The 17,794-nt window shown below is 43.1% G+C and overlaps 1 protein-coding gene and 1 long non-coding RNA gene across 4 annotated transcripts in view; one reads left to right on the top strand and one right to left on the bottom strand.

Moving 5' to 3' along the window:
• The window catches only part of FBLN1 (fibulin 1), a 129,408-nt gene that overhangs the window by 23,244 nt on the left and 88,370 nt on the right, over positions 1 to 17,794 (top strand). For 2 of the 3 annotated variants that reach the window (XM_019544288.1, XM_019544289.1), the window contains exon 3: positions 12,078 to 12,213. In XM_019544288.1, the coding sequence (XP_019399833.1) occupies positions 12,078 to 12,213 (136 nt within the window). Of the gene's footprint in view, positions 1 to 7,079; positions 7,106 to 12,077; positions 12,214 to 17,794 lie in introns of those variants that run through there. The other variant, XM_019544290.1, reaches the window with a different exon arrangement.
• The window catches only part of LOC109316329, an 18,646-nt gene continuing 15,334 nt past the window's right edge, over positions 14,483 to 17,794 (bottom strand). Inside the window, exon 3 of the long non-coding RNA XR_002102812.1 lies at positions 14,483 to 14,637. This is a non-coding gene — a long non-coding RNA (uncharacterized LOC109316329). The remainder of the gene's footprint in view (positions 14,638 to 17,794) is intronic.

Raw genomic sequence — 17,794 nt, 5'->3', positions numbered from 1 at the left:
GGGGAATGCATTAGGCATTGTCACTAGCGGGTGTTCTTGGGGCTCCACCTTCCTTACACCCTAGCCATGTGCCAGCCTATCGGGACGGCTAAACGGTGGGTGATTCGGCTTTGCCTAGATGTAGCATCCCACTCCCTCTCTGCCGCACTGGTCCCTGGTGTTTGCAACGGTCTTCCCTCCCACCACACAGGTTTGCCTAAGGTGGTGCGATGGCCTCAATGATGGGACTAGCCTCTCCGTGTTGGAATCTCCTGAGTGGCCCTGGCCTGTTCAGTCCTTGGCGTCTGCCCTATGGCCTCCTCTCTGGCCCTGGGGCTTCAAAGTAACTGAAAAAAGAACCAAAATTCCAGGGAGGAGTCTCTGCCCACTCCCCACTCACGCATCCTGTGTTTGCCGCCTTTGCCATCTCTTGTTATTCTCTTCCTGGCCAACTCCCTCACCGTCCAGGGTGGTGTGGCCCTTTAACTCAGGCCTTGGACCGTACTGCGGGGTCCCTTGCCAGCCCCTCCTTGCATGTGCCTGGGGTCTCTGTTCAGCCTGGGGTGGGTGGGAAGGGGCCGTCCCACAACTACCTCCCTGCTGCATCCCCACCTGCTGCTTTCCTGCTGCTGGCTTTTATTCCTGCTGGGAGGCATTCCAGGATGATGTCATTGGGGCGTGCTGGCTCCAGCCTCAGAGAAAAGCAGCTGATGAATTGCGTGGGTGCTTCGCCCCTCCGTAGTTCATCTGGGCCAGCTGTGCCTGGAGGAGTTGAGTTTGCCCCATTCTCAGGGCTTTTCTTTTCGGCATTGTGGCAGGTTGTTGCTGCCATGACCCAGGCTGGGGGAGAGGTCTCCCGCCCCTTTCTTATCACCCCTGGGACAATGAGACATTCATATTTTGTCTTGGAAAAAGTGACTTCGCCTTAAACTTTTTTTAACACTTAAGTTATGGAGCTGACTATATGATTGATTGAAAGGCAGCTTCTGAACAGACTTGATATTTCTCCATCAAACACACTGCCATACCTCCTTTTCTCCTTCCCCCCTGCCCTCTGTCTCTGTCTCTCTGTCTGTCTCTCAATGAACTGCAAACTTCTACTGTAATTGTAGAAGTGTTTGGATTGATCTTTGTTATGGAAAGAATGTGTTTTGCAATGATGTCTCTGCCTTGTTTCTGGCTTTTTGCATTTATATTGGCAATGAAAATAGTCACGCATAAGAATTGACAGATAGGCCTTAAATCCTAAATTAGGAAATACTTGAAGAGTCAAAAGAATTGCAGACAAAACAAAGACAGGGAAAAACAGGAAATCAAGTCTATTGAACAATTTGGAAGCAAAAGTATTTAAGATTTAATAATCAATTAATTAGTGTGAGCTGAGATTCTGATGCTAGTGAAATTTATCCTTTTGATGTTTTTAATTGTAGAAAGGGTCTTTAAGACTTCACTAAAATCTTCAAATGTGCTTAGTTTATCCATAAATCTTTTGTATATATTGAGGGAGAGATTCTACAAAAGATGCTACGTTGCCATAGTGATGAGCTACAGTGATGTAGCTGATTACTATTGCAGTGTAGCATCAATGGGCATGACCAGTGATGCTGATGCTATTGTGCAGTAGGGTTGGAAATGCCCATGTGCCACCCAGACTGTGCAGTAATGGTGGTTACTACGCAGTCATTTAGTACTTGCTTTAGCCAGAGCAAGTACTAAATGACTGTGCAGGTTGGGGACACCTGTAGACACGTCCAATAAGTAGAATCTTAACTTCAGAGCCTTTCTCTGAAAAGTGAATAATGGCATCCTGAAAAGTGAAAATGAAAAATGGAAATGTCATCCTTACTGGCTGCTCTTCAGGGCAATAGTAAATGGCCTTACTTTTTTTAAATTTCAAGTTAACACTGGAAACATCTGCGAGACACTTGGCTAGATTTGGTTTTTTTATATGTCTTCACTAGCAGAGTCTGCTCTTAACTACATTTGCAAAACATTTTTGCAAAAGATGGTATCATGGAGATGTAATCGGAGCTAAAATGTGATGTCAGGGAACCTGACTTTCTTCTTACTTTGCTAGTTGAACTATGATTGACTTACATGTTAACTCTTGTTATGCATAGCAGTGAACTAAAGTTAAATTGAGTATAATTTACATCTGAACTACATTCTCCATTTAGACAGAACATTTCAGAATAACTCGGGACCCAAAATCAAGACCAGATTTTTCAGAAGAGATCACTTCCTATTTGGTTAACTATAAAAGTAGAAGTCACTGGGTGTTGAGCATAACTGAAAATCCATGTCTAATTTACATGGCTAAACTGCAATTGAGCTCCTTTGCCCAACTCATACAATGTGAACGGGATGCTGAGCATCTGAAAAATCTGTTACTTTCTGCACAGTGTCTCATATTGCTTCAAGCCTTGTTTTCTTCCCTCATCCCATACCCTAGGTAAGTGTTCTCCCTTGCTACTTCGTCCCTTTTTATTCTGATGAGCTGAAGTAGAGATTTTCAAGTTGTTTGGATCAGTGTACCCCTGGTGACCAGACGCAGAGCAGTGTACCCCTGGTGGCCAGATGCAGAGCTTGAGGGGGTGGGGCAGTGGCATGCGGCTGGACACAGAGCGGCAGCAGCCACCACATGAGAGCTTCGCCCAGCTCTGACATCTGGCTGGTTGGTCAGTGCCTGCGCAGCAGCATGGGATGGTGTGTGGCGGTGCTTCATCCCCACCTGTCCGCACATACCCCCTAGGGCCTTCTCAAGTACCGCCTGAGCAACCCCTGAGCTAAAGAATCACTTGCCTCAGTGAGCTAGCAGAATCTAATTTACCCTTTTCCAGTAAGTTACCACACATTAATGAAGAGAGGAAGAGATATCGCATGCAAATATTGCTAGCCTAATGCAGATCTTACTTCCTGGAGCCCTAAGCAACTCATTTATGCAATGCTTTGGACTTCTATGGTTGTCAGGAGACTTGCCACTTTTAACCTTTTCTGAAGCACAGTTCATGGAAGGTCAGATTGCAAATCAGTCTTCCTACAAATAACTAGCTAAGGCAGCAAGTTGGTTACTTTCATTCAGAGCTGTTTTCTCTGATTTCTCTCTACTTGTAGGAAATAAAACCATTTTGGATAGCTCACCTATATTCTTGGGGTCTCCAGGCATATCAGGCCTCTGCTGCCAATTTCACTCAGGTTGTAGCAAGTCTCCTGAACCAATGTTTGGATATGTCCTAAGTGCATTATACTGGCTGCTATCTCTCCCACAGGCCACTACATTTCACTACATCACTATATTCCCAAAAGTCATGATTCTGGCATATGGTCCCCTGATTTACAGGAAATTGAGGCAGAAGAACTGGGGTTCGAGTGAGCAACCTTTTTGACCACCATTACTAGCCTTTTGTGCACTGATCTACCTCCCCAGGAGGTTTCCTAGCTCTCTAAATACACAGTAGCTCTAAAACAGCTTCAATTTATTTTTGAGATCAAGCTGTTCAAGATAGGTTTCCACCTTGCTTTTCAAATACAGACTTTTTCCTGAACAAAGTTACAGAGGCAAACTGAAGTCCTAGATGTTACTAGCTTATATCATACAAAAATTGTACAACTCTTTCATCTCTTACTATCTAAAGGATACTAGGCTAGATTTGGATGCTTGGTTATTTTAATATTGCATAGAAGCTGGGCTCCACTGTGCTAGGTGCTGTAGAAAAATATGGTCCCTACCCCAAAATAGTGTAGAGAGCTGGTAGATACAGGCAGGCCAGGTGCAGACATTACACTTTTTCCCATTTAAGTGGTAAGAAACCAGTGTATATCTGTAACAGAACAGAAGTTTAAGCATATAGGCCGTTTTAAAGATGGCAGATGCTGTTCTCAGACTTACTCAAGCTAGGTTGCACTGGCCTGTTGGATGTCAGCACCAGGTTCACTCAAGAATCAAGGTAGGTTGCTGTCCACTGGTATTCCAGAGGATTTTCTGAGTCCTAATCAGCTCTTACTTGGAGAGAGCTGTGGCTTGGCTGTTCCAACTGAGTGTCTAGCTGGCCCCACCCCTGAGGTCTCTGTCCATCAGCCACAGTCAGGGCAGGGGAGCGAGCTGCTGGGGGAAGTGGTGCCAGCAGCACACCTCTCATTCCCACTTGGGTTGGCAGGGCACAGTGTCCCTCTCGTGTCTCAAGCCCTGGGACCATGTGCTGGAGTGGCTCTGGGAAAGGCTTGGAGAATTTCTCCTCCCGCTCCCCAACTCCATGTCAGCATCAAGTTCCTGGCTGAAGCCACTTCCTCCCACACAGCCATGGGGCCCTGGTCCCTGGGGAGGAGGGTGGTAGTCATGTCCTTGGAGCTGCAGCACCTCGTGGGGGTGATTTCAGCACCAAGATCAAGGGGAGGAGTGGGTTCCTGTGCTTGGTGGAGCTGGAAGCCACCCCTCTCCAACCCTGGAAAGTGGACCTGTTTGAGTTGAGCCAGCCCAGCCAGCAGAAGTTGGCACTAGCAGTAGGTGGGGCTGGGCAGAGGCTTGCCCAGCTCCCCAGACTGCAGACTCTGTTCCTGCACTGAAACTGCCCCCCACCAGGCACTGCAACCACAAGGGCATGGCTGCATCCCCTCCTCAGGGACTGGAGCCTCACAGCTTCATGGGAGGAAGCAGCTTCAGCTAGGAGCTCTGTGCTGGTTGGCTGGGGAGGGAAGGGCAGAGGAGGAGAGGGGTGAAATTCTCTGAGCCCTTCCCAGAGCTGCTCCAGTGCATGGTCCCAGGTTGGGGGACAGGGGTACTCTTGCCAACCCAGCCACGAATACAGGGTGCACTGCTGGCACTGCCTCCCTCCAGTAGCTCAATACCCCTGTTCTCCCCCACCTCTGGGCTGCCTGGGGTGGACCGCTGTGTCTCCCACCCTAGACCAAGCCCAGGGAACCTCATGCCATCAAGCTGGGACAAACATGCTTCCCTCTGCTGGTTGCCTGCAGCTGAGAGCTGCCTGGCAGATGACAGGACAGCAGGGAGGAGGTGTGTGCCTGACAGCCAGTGAGGGATGGCCCCCACTTGGCTGTGCTCAGCTGCCCGTGGCAATGTCCGTCATGCTGGGAGGCATGCAGGAGCAACTCTAGCCTTCTGGCCTTGCCCGCTGCAGGCATTTCCCTGCCTCCCCAGACCAAAGGGTGAAGGTGGGTTCCATTTGCTCCTGAGCCAATCTGTGCAGCTTAGAGAAACCTGCATAGATTGGATTGATTCTACCTCGGGCTTTTTGAACGTCTGTACTTAGCCACAGAGACTGGGCAACACAAGAAAATGATGAGACAAGATTGGTCAATGTGAGAGGTATCAGCTGCTTAAATGTTGATAGATATTTTTAGTTTGTCATTTCTAGGTCTGGAAAAACCTCAGATTTCAGGCTTCAAAGTTATAACAGCTTTGTGATTAGAAATGCTGTTTTAGGTCATTTTTGGAGAAGTTTCATGCTTGTTAGTTAGACATCCTGTGTTCCCTGCTCTGACAGACTCAGGGCTTTTGGTTTTGCAGTTGGAGGAATTAAAAAAAAAAATAGTCCCAAGGAAATGTTTAAAACCCTCTAAGATATTTCTAAACTAGTCTTCCCTGAACATGTGAAACATATTCAGAAAATATGTTCTTATGCCATGCTGTAAATGTTTTATCAGCACTCATTTGGAAGACTTGCTTATTTCACCAGTGGCTGTTGCTAATATCCCACTATGCCTTCGAGTGTTGTTTTGCTTTGCAAATAATAGATGTTACAATTTTAATTTTCCTTTTCTCATGAAAAATGCTCAGGACAACTTTTTAAGCAGATTTTCTAAGCCACAAAACTTAGATCTGCATTAAAACTGACAATTTGACAGTTTGGGTCAGTATTATAGATTTAGGTCCAAATGTTTATGTGCTGTATTTTTTTAAGCAGATGATTGAGAAGTATCTTTCATTGCTAGGATCCCACATTATGTATCCGGAGTCATTGCCTGGTGCCAGCACCCCCCACACCAATGAATCTGCCACCTCCCAGCCCCACACTGTTCCCGGCTACCTCCCTGCACTGGCTATGGCCCCAGCCCCGTGCCACCCGGGGGTGGGTGCAACCTGGAGCTGGGAGCCAGAGCCCCTGGGACCCCCGTGCCTGCCCTGAGTTGTCGTTCATCATAATAATGATTATAATAACAGTAGTGCTGCTGCAACTAGGACAGGTGTTGCCCAGCTGGGGCAGGGCAGGGCAGGGGATGAAGCCGCAGTTCTTCCAGGGAGGGGGTCAGGTGGGCTACAGCGAGTTTTGGGGTGGCTGCAGCCCTTCCACCCCATAGTCTCCTCCCACCGCTGCTGCTGCCCACCCTGAGCGCAGCCCGGTTTGCCCCCAACTCTGCCGGGATGAGCCCGGTGCAGCCCTGGCTTCAGCTCCCAGCAGCAGCCTGTCCTGCCCCATGTAGATCCAGAGGCACATGCTCCCACATGCCTCCTGAGTGCAGGTAGCAGCAGGAGCTGCACCCCCCAGACAAGCTGTTCACGGCTCAGTCCTGAGCCCCGCTGGCTGTGCAGCATCTGCCCCTCTCCTAGCTCCAGTCCCAGGCCCAAACCCACTCCCTCCCCACCCCTGCTGCAGCTGCAAGAAGCCCTCAGCTGGGCTGCCTTGCAGCCCTACCACTGCCCCTTGTTTGGGGGAGGGGCTAAGCTCCGTTAGCCCCCACTTCCACTGCCTATGAGTGGAAGGCCTACAAGTAAATTCTGAGTATATTTTTTATTTAAAAAATCTGTTTAGTTTAAGAATATTGCTTGCCTTTGCAAATTTGTCATCTTTATTCAATAAAATCACTTCTTTTTTAGTCATAATGGTTTTGACAAATATAAAGCCCTTAGTTCTTCACATGAAAAGCATGGGAGTAGCTTCAAGCCTCATAAATAAATTGAGCAAGAAGCAGAAGATAATGAGGGATGCTCCTCTGGTTTAAACTCCAGTTGTATCAAATGAAATTATATTAAGGCCCAAGTTAAATTTTAATGCTTTTATGGACAGGAATAAAAGGTAATAAGAACTCAGAAGAGGTGATCAGGAAATCCATGGTGATTTAAGAATGCACCCTTTGGGAGGATAACAAAGAAGATTAAAATGCTCTGGAGGTAAACAGGCATGCATTTTTTTTCACTGGAAAGTTACTCTGAAAATTAGCAAAGCAAGTTAAACTTTAAAGTAAAACCATGGATTCTGGTTCTTCCAAGATCTGTCAATCTAATATTTGGTTATTAACAAGCTAAAATGAATACACTTTGATTTTCACAAATTCAGTATTTTCAGTCAGTTACCCTTTCACAGTGTCTTAGGCTGCTCTTACTATTCCTAGAATCAGGCTAAATGTACTTCTGAAATTATCTCTCTTTTTTTATCTGGAAAAATAAAAGTCCTACAGGCAAAAATATAAGTGTGAATTTTTGCTTTTACCGTCTGTTTCCCATAACTTGATTTTAATTCAGGCTAATAAGATACTGACAATTATTTTAATTTTTGTCAGTTTCCCTTTAATTTTATTTAAGTCTAAATGATGAGTTCTTTTCATTGGTGGTATATTACTGAGACGTGGGATAAAATCCACCAAAGGAACAGAGTATTGATAATGTGATCCTTAAATATCCTGAATGAAAGTCAGTTAAGTAGCCAGTGTCCCCCTAGAATTTCCTATTTTAATATTTGGCATCATAATGAAAGTTCAGACAGATAGTAAATATAAAGCTAGCTCAACAAGTTTCTGGGGCTGTTACAGAACAACAAAGTGTTTCAAATACTGAGCAAAATAGTCACTTTTTCATCTGAAAAAATGAACTAGGGCTGGGCTTTCCAGCTGGCAGCCCATGGGCTGCATGCAGCTTGCAAGGGGTTACTTTGCTGCCCATGGTCTTCTACCTCATTGCTGTAGCAACTGCTGCAGCCAGGATCTTTAAATTTCCACCTCCCTCCCTCAGCTTCTGCTTCTTGCTCGCACCCCAGAGGGTGGGGCAGGACAGCCCACAACACTGAGGGAGCCTGTGGTATGGTATAGTGAGGGACTGAGATGGAGGCTGCTTGTAGTTACTGGGGAGCAGGGAGGCTACCATGCATACCAGCAAGGGGTGGGGGGAGTGTGGCCGAGGGGCTGGTGCCTTGCACTCATGCAGCCTCTGGTGTGTGTGATCCTTGCTGTCGTGGCCCATGCTGCATGCAGCCCCCGGCCACTTAGCTCAGGGCTGTCCAACTTCTAAAATAATCAAAGGAATAATAGGAGATTTCTCAATTTTTAGGGCTTGAGCTTGGAACAAATGAACCATATTCCACTGAGTGCATTTCCACTGCTGAATGTGGAGTGTTGTGGGTTTTGCTCAGTGAGATAAATTCAGCTTCTTCCTCTATCATTGTGGGTGATGAAGTTTCAGTGAAACTGGCCTACTTTTTCTGTAGAAAATAGAAAGAGGTCCAACCTGGGGCAGGTACTGTTCAGACATATAGTTTCTGTCCCAATGGGTTGACAGTTAATCTACGGATCTTTTGACTTTTCTTTATAGTGTCTAGGGGTTCTGCACCTGAGTTCTCTTAAAGGAAATGCACTATGGGAAAGGGATAGGGCATGAACAGATTCACCTGGGGTCCATTACTTAAGGACTTGGCTGACATTCCCTCCTCAATGGCTGTGCACCTGTGTTGCAGCACAGAGAACATAATTGCCAACTATTTAGTACGTACCCAAGCAATATGGATTGTAGAAAGTGATTAGCACTTTTCTCATCATTATTTTTTGTTATGTTGTATTTCCATTCCATTGAATTTTGACTACAAGCCACAGTTCAAAGATGTTGAATAACTTGTTCTGAATAGGAAAAAGTGAAAGGGGTTTTTTTGCCTTTAGGAGGGAAGAGGGGATAATTTGATGACTTGTCAAAGTGGAAACATTTGAAAAAGAGGGTTCAATTTTTACAGCATTCCATTGGAAACCATGCAAATTTTCAAAACTGGCCTGATTCTTAATCAGCTACCGGTACTGTTTCTAAGACCTGGGTTTCTTATCTATTCACTGAGCAGGAATTGGGTTTCTAGGTTGCTGAAGAACAGACAAGCTGAGATGCCTCAGAGCATCCTCATTGCATCACACGTATTGAGCAGGAGAAGTTGGGTGGAGTTTCTTGAGTTTGATATCTGACTGAGTGCTTTGCTTGCATGCTGTTGACATATGCACAGTATCCAGAGTCCCTGGCTTTGATGTGACGTAGTAGGAGGACTGCCCCGGAGCCAGCACCCCAGCAGAACTGAGCAAAGAGCAGGAATTGCATTTCACTGAAACTTCACATTGCAAAGATAGAAAACTTAGAAAGCATTTTTTCCCAAGAGGGGCCTAAATAAGGTCTCAAAAATAGTGAAATCCTTCACCAGGTAGAATTACCATTCTCTTTTCCAGCTTTAGCTTGGATTTTCCTGAATTCCTATTCAGTAATCTGTTTTTGAACTTTACCTATTTTTTTAAGTATCCATCCTTCATTCAGAAGTTCTCACGTGATAATTTTGGACAAACAATTTTTGGACTCTCAAGTTTTTGATTTAGCATAAGCTGTTTTTAGTGGGTTCATTTCACAATCCAAAAATTATCCAGTTAACAAGTTGAGTGGTTAATCTTCCTAGTCCCTCTGAACCACTGTTAATGCTGCTTTGCCAGCATCCTGGAAACTGAGTATATCCTGTCAATGTCAAGCCTGTTATTAGAGAAAAGGCCCTCTTCCCTACCAGTGTAAGAATCCTTAATGAGGTGTGAATAGCTGAGCAGGGGTCAGGGACAGGTTTGAGTAATACATTTCCAAGCGTTAAAGAGGTGTGAACTACTGAAAGCAGGCTGTTTCTACTGAGTTAGCCTGCATAGGTAAAACAGTTTAAGTGATACCTTTTTAATATTAAATTAATGGATTTTGGCAAGTAGGTAATACTCTTTTTATGATTTAAATGTGTGTCTTAAGTTGCCTGTACTGTACCAATGTTGACTATGATCTAAATTTGTTAGAGGTTCACCTTTTCGTTCATAATTTAAATGGGTGTCTTACGTGATCTATACTGTACTGATGTCATGATCCAATGCCCACTGAAATCACCTGGAAGACTCCTTCTAATTTCTGCGGGCTTCAGTGGATAAGGTCCGTTGTGTGACTGGTAACTGACAAAGTAAATCAGTAACAAAAAGTTTGTCAAATGAGTCAGCAGGGGATCTAAGACCTTTTCTTTGCTGAAAACTGAGGGAAGCAATGGAAAAATCTCCTGCAGGATTCAGCCTGTGTGGTCTGGAATTTGTGGGGGATTTTTGGTAACTCTTGAGCTTGAAATAGATCTAAGTGTGACTTCTTATGTTATTTCCTTGGGTGGCAAGACAGCTCCTCCATTTACAATTATTTAAGTGGCCTGATCCCTAATTGGTTGGTGTATGCATCTTTAAACACTTTAAAAAGGTGAATAACTGAAACCTATTAGCTCACATCTGGTATCAATTCTTATACTACTAAAACTAAAATTACACAATAAAATCCTCTGGGTATTTGTCTGAGAGAGGGTTCCAAGGTTCCACTTTTATAAAATTAAAAAAAGAAAAAAACTCTTAAGTGAAGAATTTTTGTGTCATCACTAAAGTGAGAGGCATGTGCACATACTCTTTGCCTCAAGGGTGCCATTTTCTTTTTTCAAAAAAGGAATGCACTAATTGGCTTGGTGTGGAACCTGAACCTTCAGCCATGTAAAAAGTTTGTTTGATATTTGTTGTGGCCAAATGCCCTTATGCAAGTATATCTTTTTCTAGATGCTACTTATAAACATTTTGTTAGCCTCTTTGTTCTAATAATAAAGAGGATCTGACATTTGTTGCTGATTTGTAATAGATGCAAGAAACTCAAGTGACTTGCTGATAGAAAAATATATAGTTAGAAAACAAATATTTATTTAAAAATAACCGAAAAAACCTTTTCAAGATTTACTTTCAGCACATTCATGGCTTTTTCTTACAGCTTACATATGCTTCTTTTAGTGCCTTCTACTCCAAAGAGATAAAGAAAGGATTTATTATCTAAGAATGCAGATGCCTGATACAATTACTACTGAGTAATTTATCCCAGATTTTAATCTGTAGAAAATTTACTCTCTTAGTAAGGAGGAGACACATGACTAGCTCTCCTAAGCTGGCTGTCTTCAGTAAGCATTGTTACAGATCCTGAGCACGGGGTGGTGTGGGAACCAGTTTGTATCGAGCTAGCTGTGACCCCAGGATGGAATCACCTAGGGGAATGAACATATGGCATGTTCTTTAGAGTCACTTTTTTCATGGACTAACTTTAGCCTGGAATTGAATGATCTACTGAAGAATAAGGTTGTATATTATGTTCTTTCTGCTTTTACTGCACAGAAAATTCTTCACCCACAGTTGGCCATTTTGGATACTCTCCTTTGTCCCCTGTAACTCATGCAGCTTTGTTTTCTACTACTATCAAATAGCATCATCATTAATCCTATGGACACACTAATTTTTCTAAGTGTAATGCAGTCTGTTTGAGCTTGGGGAGATTTTTTTCTTCCTCTCTATTCTGGTAGAAAGCAGTATAAGAACGTTAACCTAAAGCCTTAATGTAGCAATAGAAAAGTAAAAAGTGGATATAAGGAGATAAAATGGTTAATTTGGGATGATCTTGGAGAGCAAATAGGAGGGATTTCTGGAGTGGGATGAGTTTCATTAACATTTTGTTTATGGGAAGGAGTTTGTTGACACCATTTTTAAGTTACAAATGAATACTGGGATGAATATAAAAATAAAAGGTGGAAAAGCACCAATCTCCTCTGCTGGAAAAAAATGAGAGGAATGGAAAGCTTTGTAGTCGCTTGTAAATGACAGCCCAGAGGTTAACACTGTTGATTGGTACCTCATAAGCATTTGTTCTATTGCTACCTAAATCATTTTTTAGGTTTGTGACTGTTAAAGGGTTTCTTCCAAGAAGCTCTTTCCTGGACACTTAGGACAAATATTCATAGGTGCACTGGTTAAACCACCTGATATGCCTTTGATCTAAGCATGTTGTTCTTCCTTTGTTTAATTTCAATTGACAGCATAGCCCAGGAGCAGTGCTGCCGCAACAAGCTGGATGAGGAGTACTGCTTAGAGGGCATTAGCACTGCCAACCTGCATGAGGACTGTGATCTAGAGGAGGAGAAGAATTCCACTTGTGAAGCTGAATCCTTTAAGGTGAGATCTCCAAACCTGCTCTAATTCTCCTGTAAAATCCATCAGGGCTGAGTTAACATCCTGTTAATTTTCTTTTACACTGAAGCATCTTTAGGATTTGGTGGATGAGATTGTAATGTATGTATCCTCTTCTGTACTAAGGATGAAAATGCTCATCCTAGACACTGTGGACTGACCCAGGCCTCTGCACTGTTAGTCTTGTTCTTTCCCTTTTTCAAAACAAATCATCTACTAGGACTCTTAAAAAGCAGTATCTGCCAGTTGAGAGAGAACACTTGTCACCTCTTTTGACTTGCTACTTGGACCTGTCCTCGACTGTAACCAGTTCTTCTTAGACCCCTGAATACAACCCTTTGGTCTTGACTGAGTTTCCCACTCCCATCCTGTTCTCTCCTGAGCTGAGGAAATCAGGGGAGGGGGAGGGAGGGGGAGCCAGTTGGATATTATTACAGCTTCTGCACTGTATTGTCACATTATTTCACTTATGGAGCTTTTGACAGCTTCTGATAGACCGGTCGTCACACATAGAATTTAGATATGCTCCATCTTGCATATCTGCAGACAAAGCATGAGTACAGACCTTTTATGGGCAGTTTAAAAATTCACTAGGCAACCTGAATGCCAATGACCTTCTTACCAGTCATACAACCCTATTGTGATTCTTGCACCAAATTGTCCTAGTCAAGCATGTGACTCCTTTATTGGCATTTCCTCCCCCAACACTTTTCAAGTGGTGTAAGCAGCTTTAACCAATCAAGAGTAATAGCATTCTTTAAACCAATATGAAAAAAGAAGTTTAAAGACTGAGCTGCAGGCACATTGTAAAGTGCTCCTGACTTAAGAAAGATGCCCTAGTTAGCACTCATTATAATCTTCAAATACTTTCTGAAATCTAAACCTTTTCTTAAACAGAGGTGCTAGTACAGCCCACTTCAACTATTTCTCTCCTCTAAAAATAAAAGGTATTTTCTTTCTGTATTGGGAAAATGTATTTTTATGCCTACAACTCAGTAATAGCTCAAGGAATTTTGTGTTGCTTATACTTAAAGAAACCCCAAAACAAAGCAAAACTCATGATCTGAAAAAGACCAAGCACAAAAAATGCAACCGTATGGATGTGTTTTGAAGAATCCCAAATAGATGAAAGCAGGGGTGTAATAGAAAGTATGTTTGTTTACCAGAGGCATAGATAAAGTAACAGCTATTTTTTTTAAGCCAGGTAAATGTTCTGTGTAAAACAATTAAAGTCATATGGTTCTTTACCACATGATCAGGGTTTTCACATGTGTTTGTGTATTAGCATTGGGAAGTAGGGCTAACTATATCTTGTCTTATTTAAAGGGCCAGATTTTTTCCAAAATGGCTCATCTTAATGATGCATTAGCATTATGGACCAGATTCTTTCACCTTCTCTTCTATTCAATAGTACCTTAGTCTGCAAATTTTGCCATTTGAAATCAGTGTGTACTGCTTTGCAGGGACAAGTAAGAGGTTCACAGTCTTGTTGAGTTAGACTGTTTTTACCATTTTTTATCATAGTTAAAACTAGACAAAGCTGCACTTCAGCATAAATGATTGTAGGAAAAAAGATTAAGAACAGGGCACATGAACACAGGTTGAACACTTTTCCCAGAAAAAGCTACTCTTTTTCTGACCTTGCAATCCTTGTGCTCAAAGGAAATTTACAGAACACCTTCAGATGATGGGCCTGGGAATAAATATTCCTTACTTTACTGGATACTAAAAACCAGGGACTAAACCCAGAAATTGATTTTTATGGCTTCTTATAATATACCTGATACCTGCTAATCTCTCTGCACTTCACAGGTGATAATGATGACACTCAGGGGGTGCACGCAGATGCATGTGCACTCCCTGAGTCTGGCAGTGCACCGCCTGCAAAAAGAAGCCTCTGACAATGCTGGTGGCACCTGCAGGTGGTCTGCAATTGCTGGTGCTCTTGGCAGTGTCTCAGCTGCTGACAGCACCATAGCTGCCTGGAGCTCACTGTGCCTCCCCCAGCCTCTGGGGGCATGTGGATTTCATGGTGATGCCCTTCCCTCCTAGGGCCTTTTGGCACATTACACTTAGAATATGTTTTATTTAGATCATAATACATATTCCTATGGTTAGAAAGTTTTATGAGGAGTCTCGCAGCAATTTTTACTACAATCTAAACAAAACATGTATTAAGAGTTAGAGCCTTTGAAGACTTCAGTGTGCTGGGGTGCACTGTTGGGATTCAGACTAACAAACAGCTGTTCGTTGGTCCTACTCCTGCATTGCATTGGAGCTGGTTCAAGGTTCCAGTGGAGTATGGGTGTTGGGAGCAACAAACAGCTGTCTGTCAGTCCCAGCACTTGCATCACACAGGAGCCGGTCCAAAGCTCAGGTGCAGTGCTGGGGCTAGAAGCAACAAACAGCCTTGGTACCGCACCAGAGTCTCCTGATCATATTACCTCCATGAAGTAGTCCAATGTTAGTTCAACATGTCAGGTAATACATCTAGAGATAATCCTTGCCAGGAAAAGCCTCATGTTGCTATGCTGTGTTGGCACTTAGCTTGTGTTTTACTTTTTGAACACAGGTGCCGACTCCCTGGGTGCTCTGGGGCTCAACCACCCACCCAAAAAATTAGCAGGTACTCAGCACCCATGAGCCATGGCCCTTTTGGTTTTATTTGTTATATATTTTAAAAAGAAAACATGCTTTACAAGAAGAAGCAGCATGGTTACTTCAACCCAGCTCTGCAGTATTTTTGGCACTTTTAGCTAAAGCTGATTCAATTGGCTATTAGATAAAAGTGCAAAAATGTCCCACTTTTTTGGCCAGAAAAGATCCTAACCTTTACAGACATCAGGTGAGCTGTGTTGAAGTAACATGCTACCTCTTATTTTACTGCCCTGCTCCATTCCTCTAAGCAGATGGGTTTTTTATATTTGGACTGTTACAGAGGCTGTTGTTCTGCTACATAGCTCAAGCTGTCCATTTCATTTTCAGACCTGAGGGAGCAGCACTCTGTGCCTGAAAACTTGTCTAAATATTTCCCAACTATGGAGCTAGTCCATTAAAAGATATTGCCCACAAAAATGCTTGGCTCTTTCTTCTTTTTTTCTTTAAAACTTTTTGCATCTTCTGACAATGGGTCAGTTGATATTCCTGGCTATTTTGCATCAGAGTGTTATGAACTGGGGGAGTTCTGCTTAAATCCAAAGAAGACATAAGTCACTGCAAGTTAGGTGCTGCAACACCTACATTGTAAGTGGCTGATCCTATGAGTAAAATCCAAAATTCAAAGTTAGGCACCTCAGAAGGGAGATCCAAAAACCTGCACACTGGCTAGGGAGTCATCTAAAGCTAGCTAATCAGAAATGCTCAGCACAGGTTATGTCTAACTTCCTACCCCATTTCCAAAGTATAGGCATCCAAGTTGGGGCTGCAGAGAGCTGCCTCCATCCACTCAGGATTCAGAGCCTGGAATCCTTTCCTCAGTGTATATGCAAGCAACTGTTCTTTCAATGAATGAGTTGGGCTTGCTATTCTATTAACACACTGGTGGTGATGAGGAGGAAGTTTTCCCCACCATTTTTATAGAAGAGCCCAGCAATTGGAGCATTTACCCACAAAGTCTGAGACCTGGGTTTTAGGCCCTCCTTAGTCTGAAGGGTTCAAATATACCTCCCCTGTCTCCTTGGAGATTGGTTTTACCACCAAGCTTCGGGCTAGGTTAAATAGGGTACTCTGCTATTCCTGTTGATGCTATACAGAAAGGAATGCCAGATGCATGGGGCCAGGAAGGTAAGTAACAGCCAGGAATATCAGTTGATTCATTGACACCAGATTCAGGAAGAAACCAACAACTCTACATGGTAGGGATGCGGGTGCTCTGCTGAGATAGGTGAGTTCTAGATTCCAGTGTGGTGTCCTATGCTTTTTTTTTTAACCTCAGGACTTCTTTCTGGATATGGTCATTTAATGTAATTTCACATTGATTTGCCATTCAGTGCACTTGAACTGGTCCTTTTTAACTAGATCTCATTAACATATGAAACCTTTTAGATGGAAATTCTTTATTCCCCTCCCCTTGCCCCCAGAAAATAGTAAGGATTAATTTAATAATCCAATCAGTAGGATAAGTTGCTGAGTTCTCCATTGAGAAAACCAGGGGGTTTACTATTTTGTCCTGGGGATCCCAAACATGCAACTAGAAATAGTTTGGAAACAGTGACCTTTGGGTTGTTTTATTTTTTGTATCCACAAGTTGCAGATATAGGTAATTGTGGACATAAATCTGTACCTGCTGTTGCATACACAGTTGTTGCTGCTTCTGGAATGTGGGTGCAAAAACAGGAGCCTATTTAAAACCAAGCAGAACATCTCTCTCATAAGATACAAATATAAATCCAAGTATGTTGGTTTAAATATAGATTGATGCTGGAGGCTCATAAGAGCAGGTTTACAAGCTGCCACTTCAACCAGATTCTCCCAAAGGGCAAAGTCTAGGAGACATTTGAGTATTCTTTTGCTCAGAGATTTGCTCAAATGTTTGTTGTAAGCACTTCCTTTTTCCAAAGGTCAGTTTCTAGCCATTGCCCTCCCATTTTTGCCTAGAACATTTTATTTGTATCCCTGGATAATAATTGTTACTCAAGACAGTTGGCATCTTTTTATCGTTGTTCAAATCTTCGAAAGTAGTGAAAATTATACTGGATTCTTATTCTTTTTCTAATCTGTTTTTGCATAGCAACTGAAACCTGTATTCCAACAGATGAGAGACCTCTTGTGGATGGACCTGAAAAAAACATTGTTAATTCATCATTTGCCTTTCAATGCTTGATATTTAACTTATAGTGTAAATAATAAAAGAGCACTGAAGTGTTTAATTAACAGAATCACTTCACTGGCCACACATTATATATGGTGCTTTCTAATTCTAGAAAACAGTCTTTTAAAGTACAAAGTTGTAATTATGGTTTGGCTTGAATTGGACATTATCTATCTATCTATCTATCTATCACCTGTTTTTAATAGGTATGGAGTAGACGTGTGTGAAGCAGGCCCTATTCGATTCAGATTCAACCGGAATCAGGGACAGTGATTCAATATGTTGATTTGAATTACTGTCCGTGATTTGATTTGGCCGAATCCGAATATGAAGATTTGATGCTGATTCAGAGAATCAGCGATTCAGACACAGACACAGCTTTAAAGTTTTTTCTACATACCTTGAGGTAGCAGGTGCAGCTTGTGAATGCTGAGATGCTGGGGCGCATGGAACATCTCACAGGAGTGCAGGAGGGCCCTCCACATGCTTGGGGGCAAACCCACCAAGCATGTGGAGAACCATTTGAGAATGGCACAGATTTTTTTTTACCTCCCTCTGGGCACATGTCCCCATTGTAGTGAAGCAGCTGTGTGTCTCAAGGGCTAGGGACAGACATTCAAAAAGCCAAAGGCTGAATTGATTCAATCTTTGCAAGTTACTCTAACCTGCATAGATTGAATCAATTTGCAAGTGGACAGGCATCTACTTTTGACTCCGGAAATGCAGGCACATGCCTGTGGTGGCTCAGGCCAGAAG

This window comes from Crocodylus porosus, unplaced genomic scaffold, assembly GCF_001723895.1.
Source record: "Crocodylus porosus isolate Cpor-Errol unplaced genomic scaffold, CroPor_comp1, whole genome shotgun sequence".
NCBI classification, from domain to species: domain Eukaryota; kingdom Metazoa; phylum Chordata; order Crocodylia; family Crocodylidae; genus Crocodylus; species Crocodylus porosus.
Note: the sequence above shows the minus strand (reverse complement) of the source record. Positions and strands in the feature narration are given on the sequence as shown.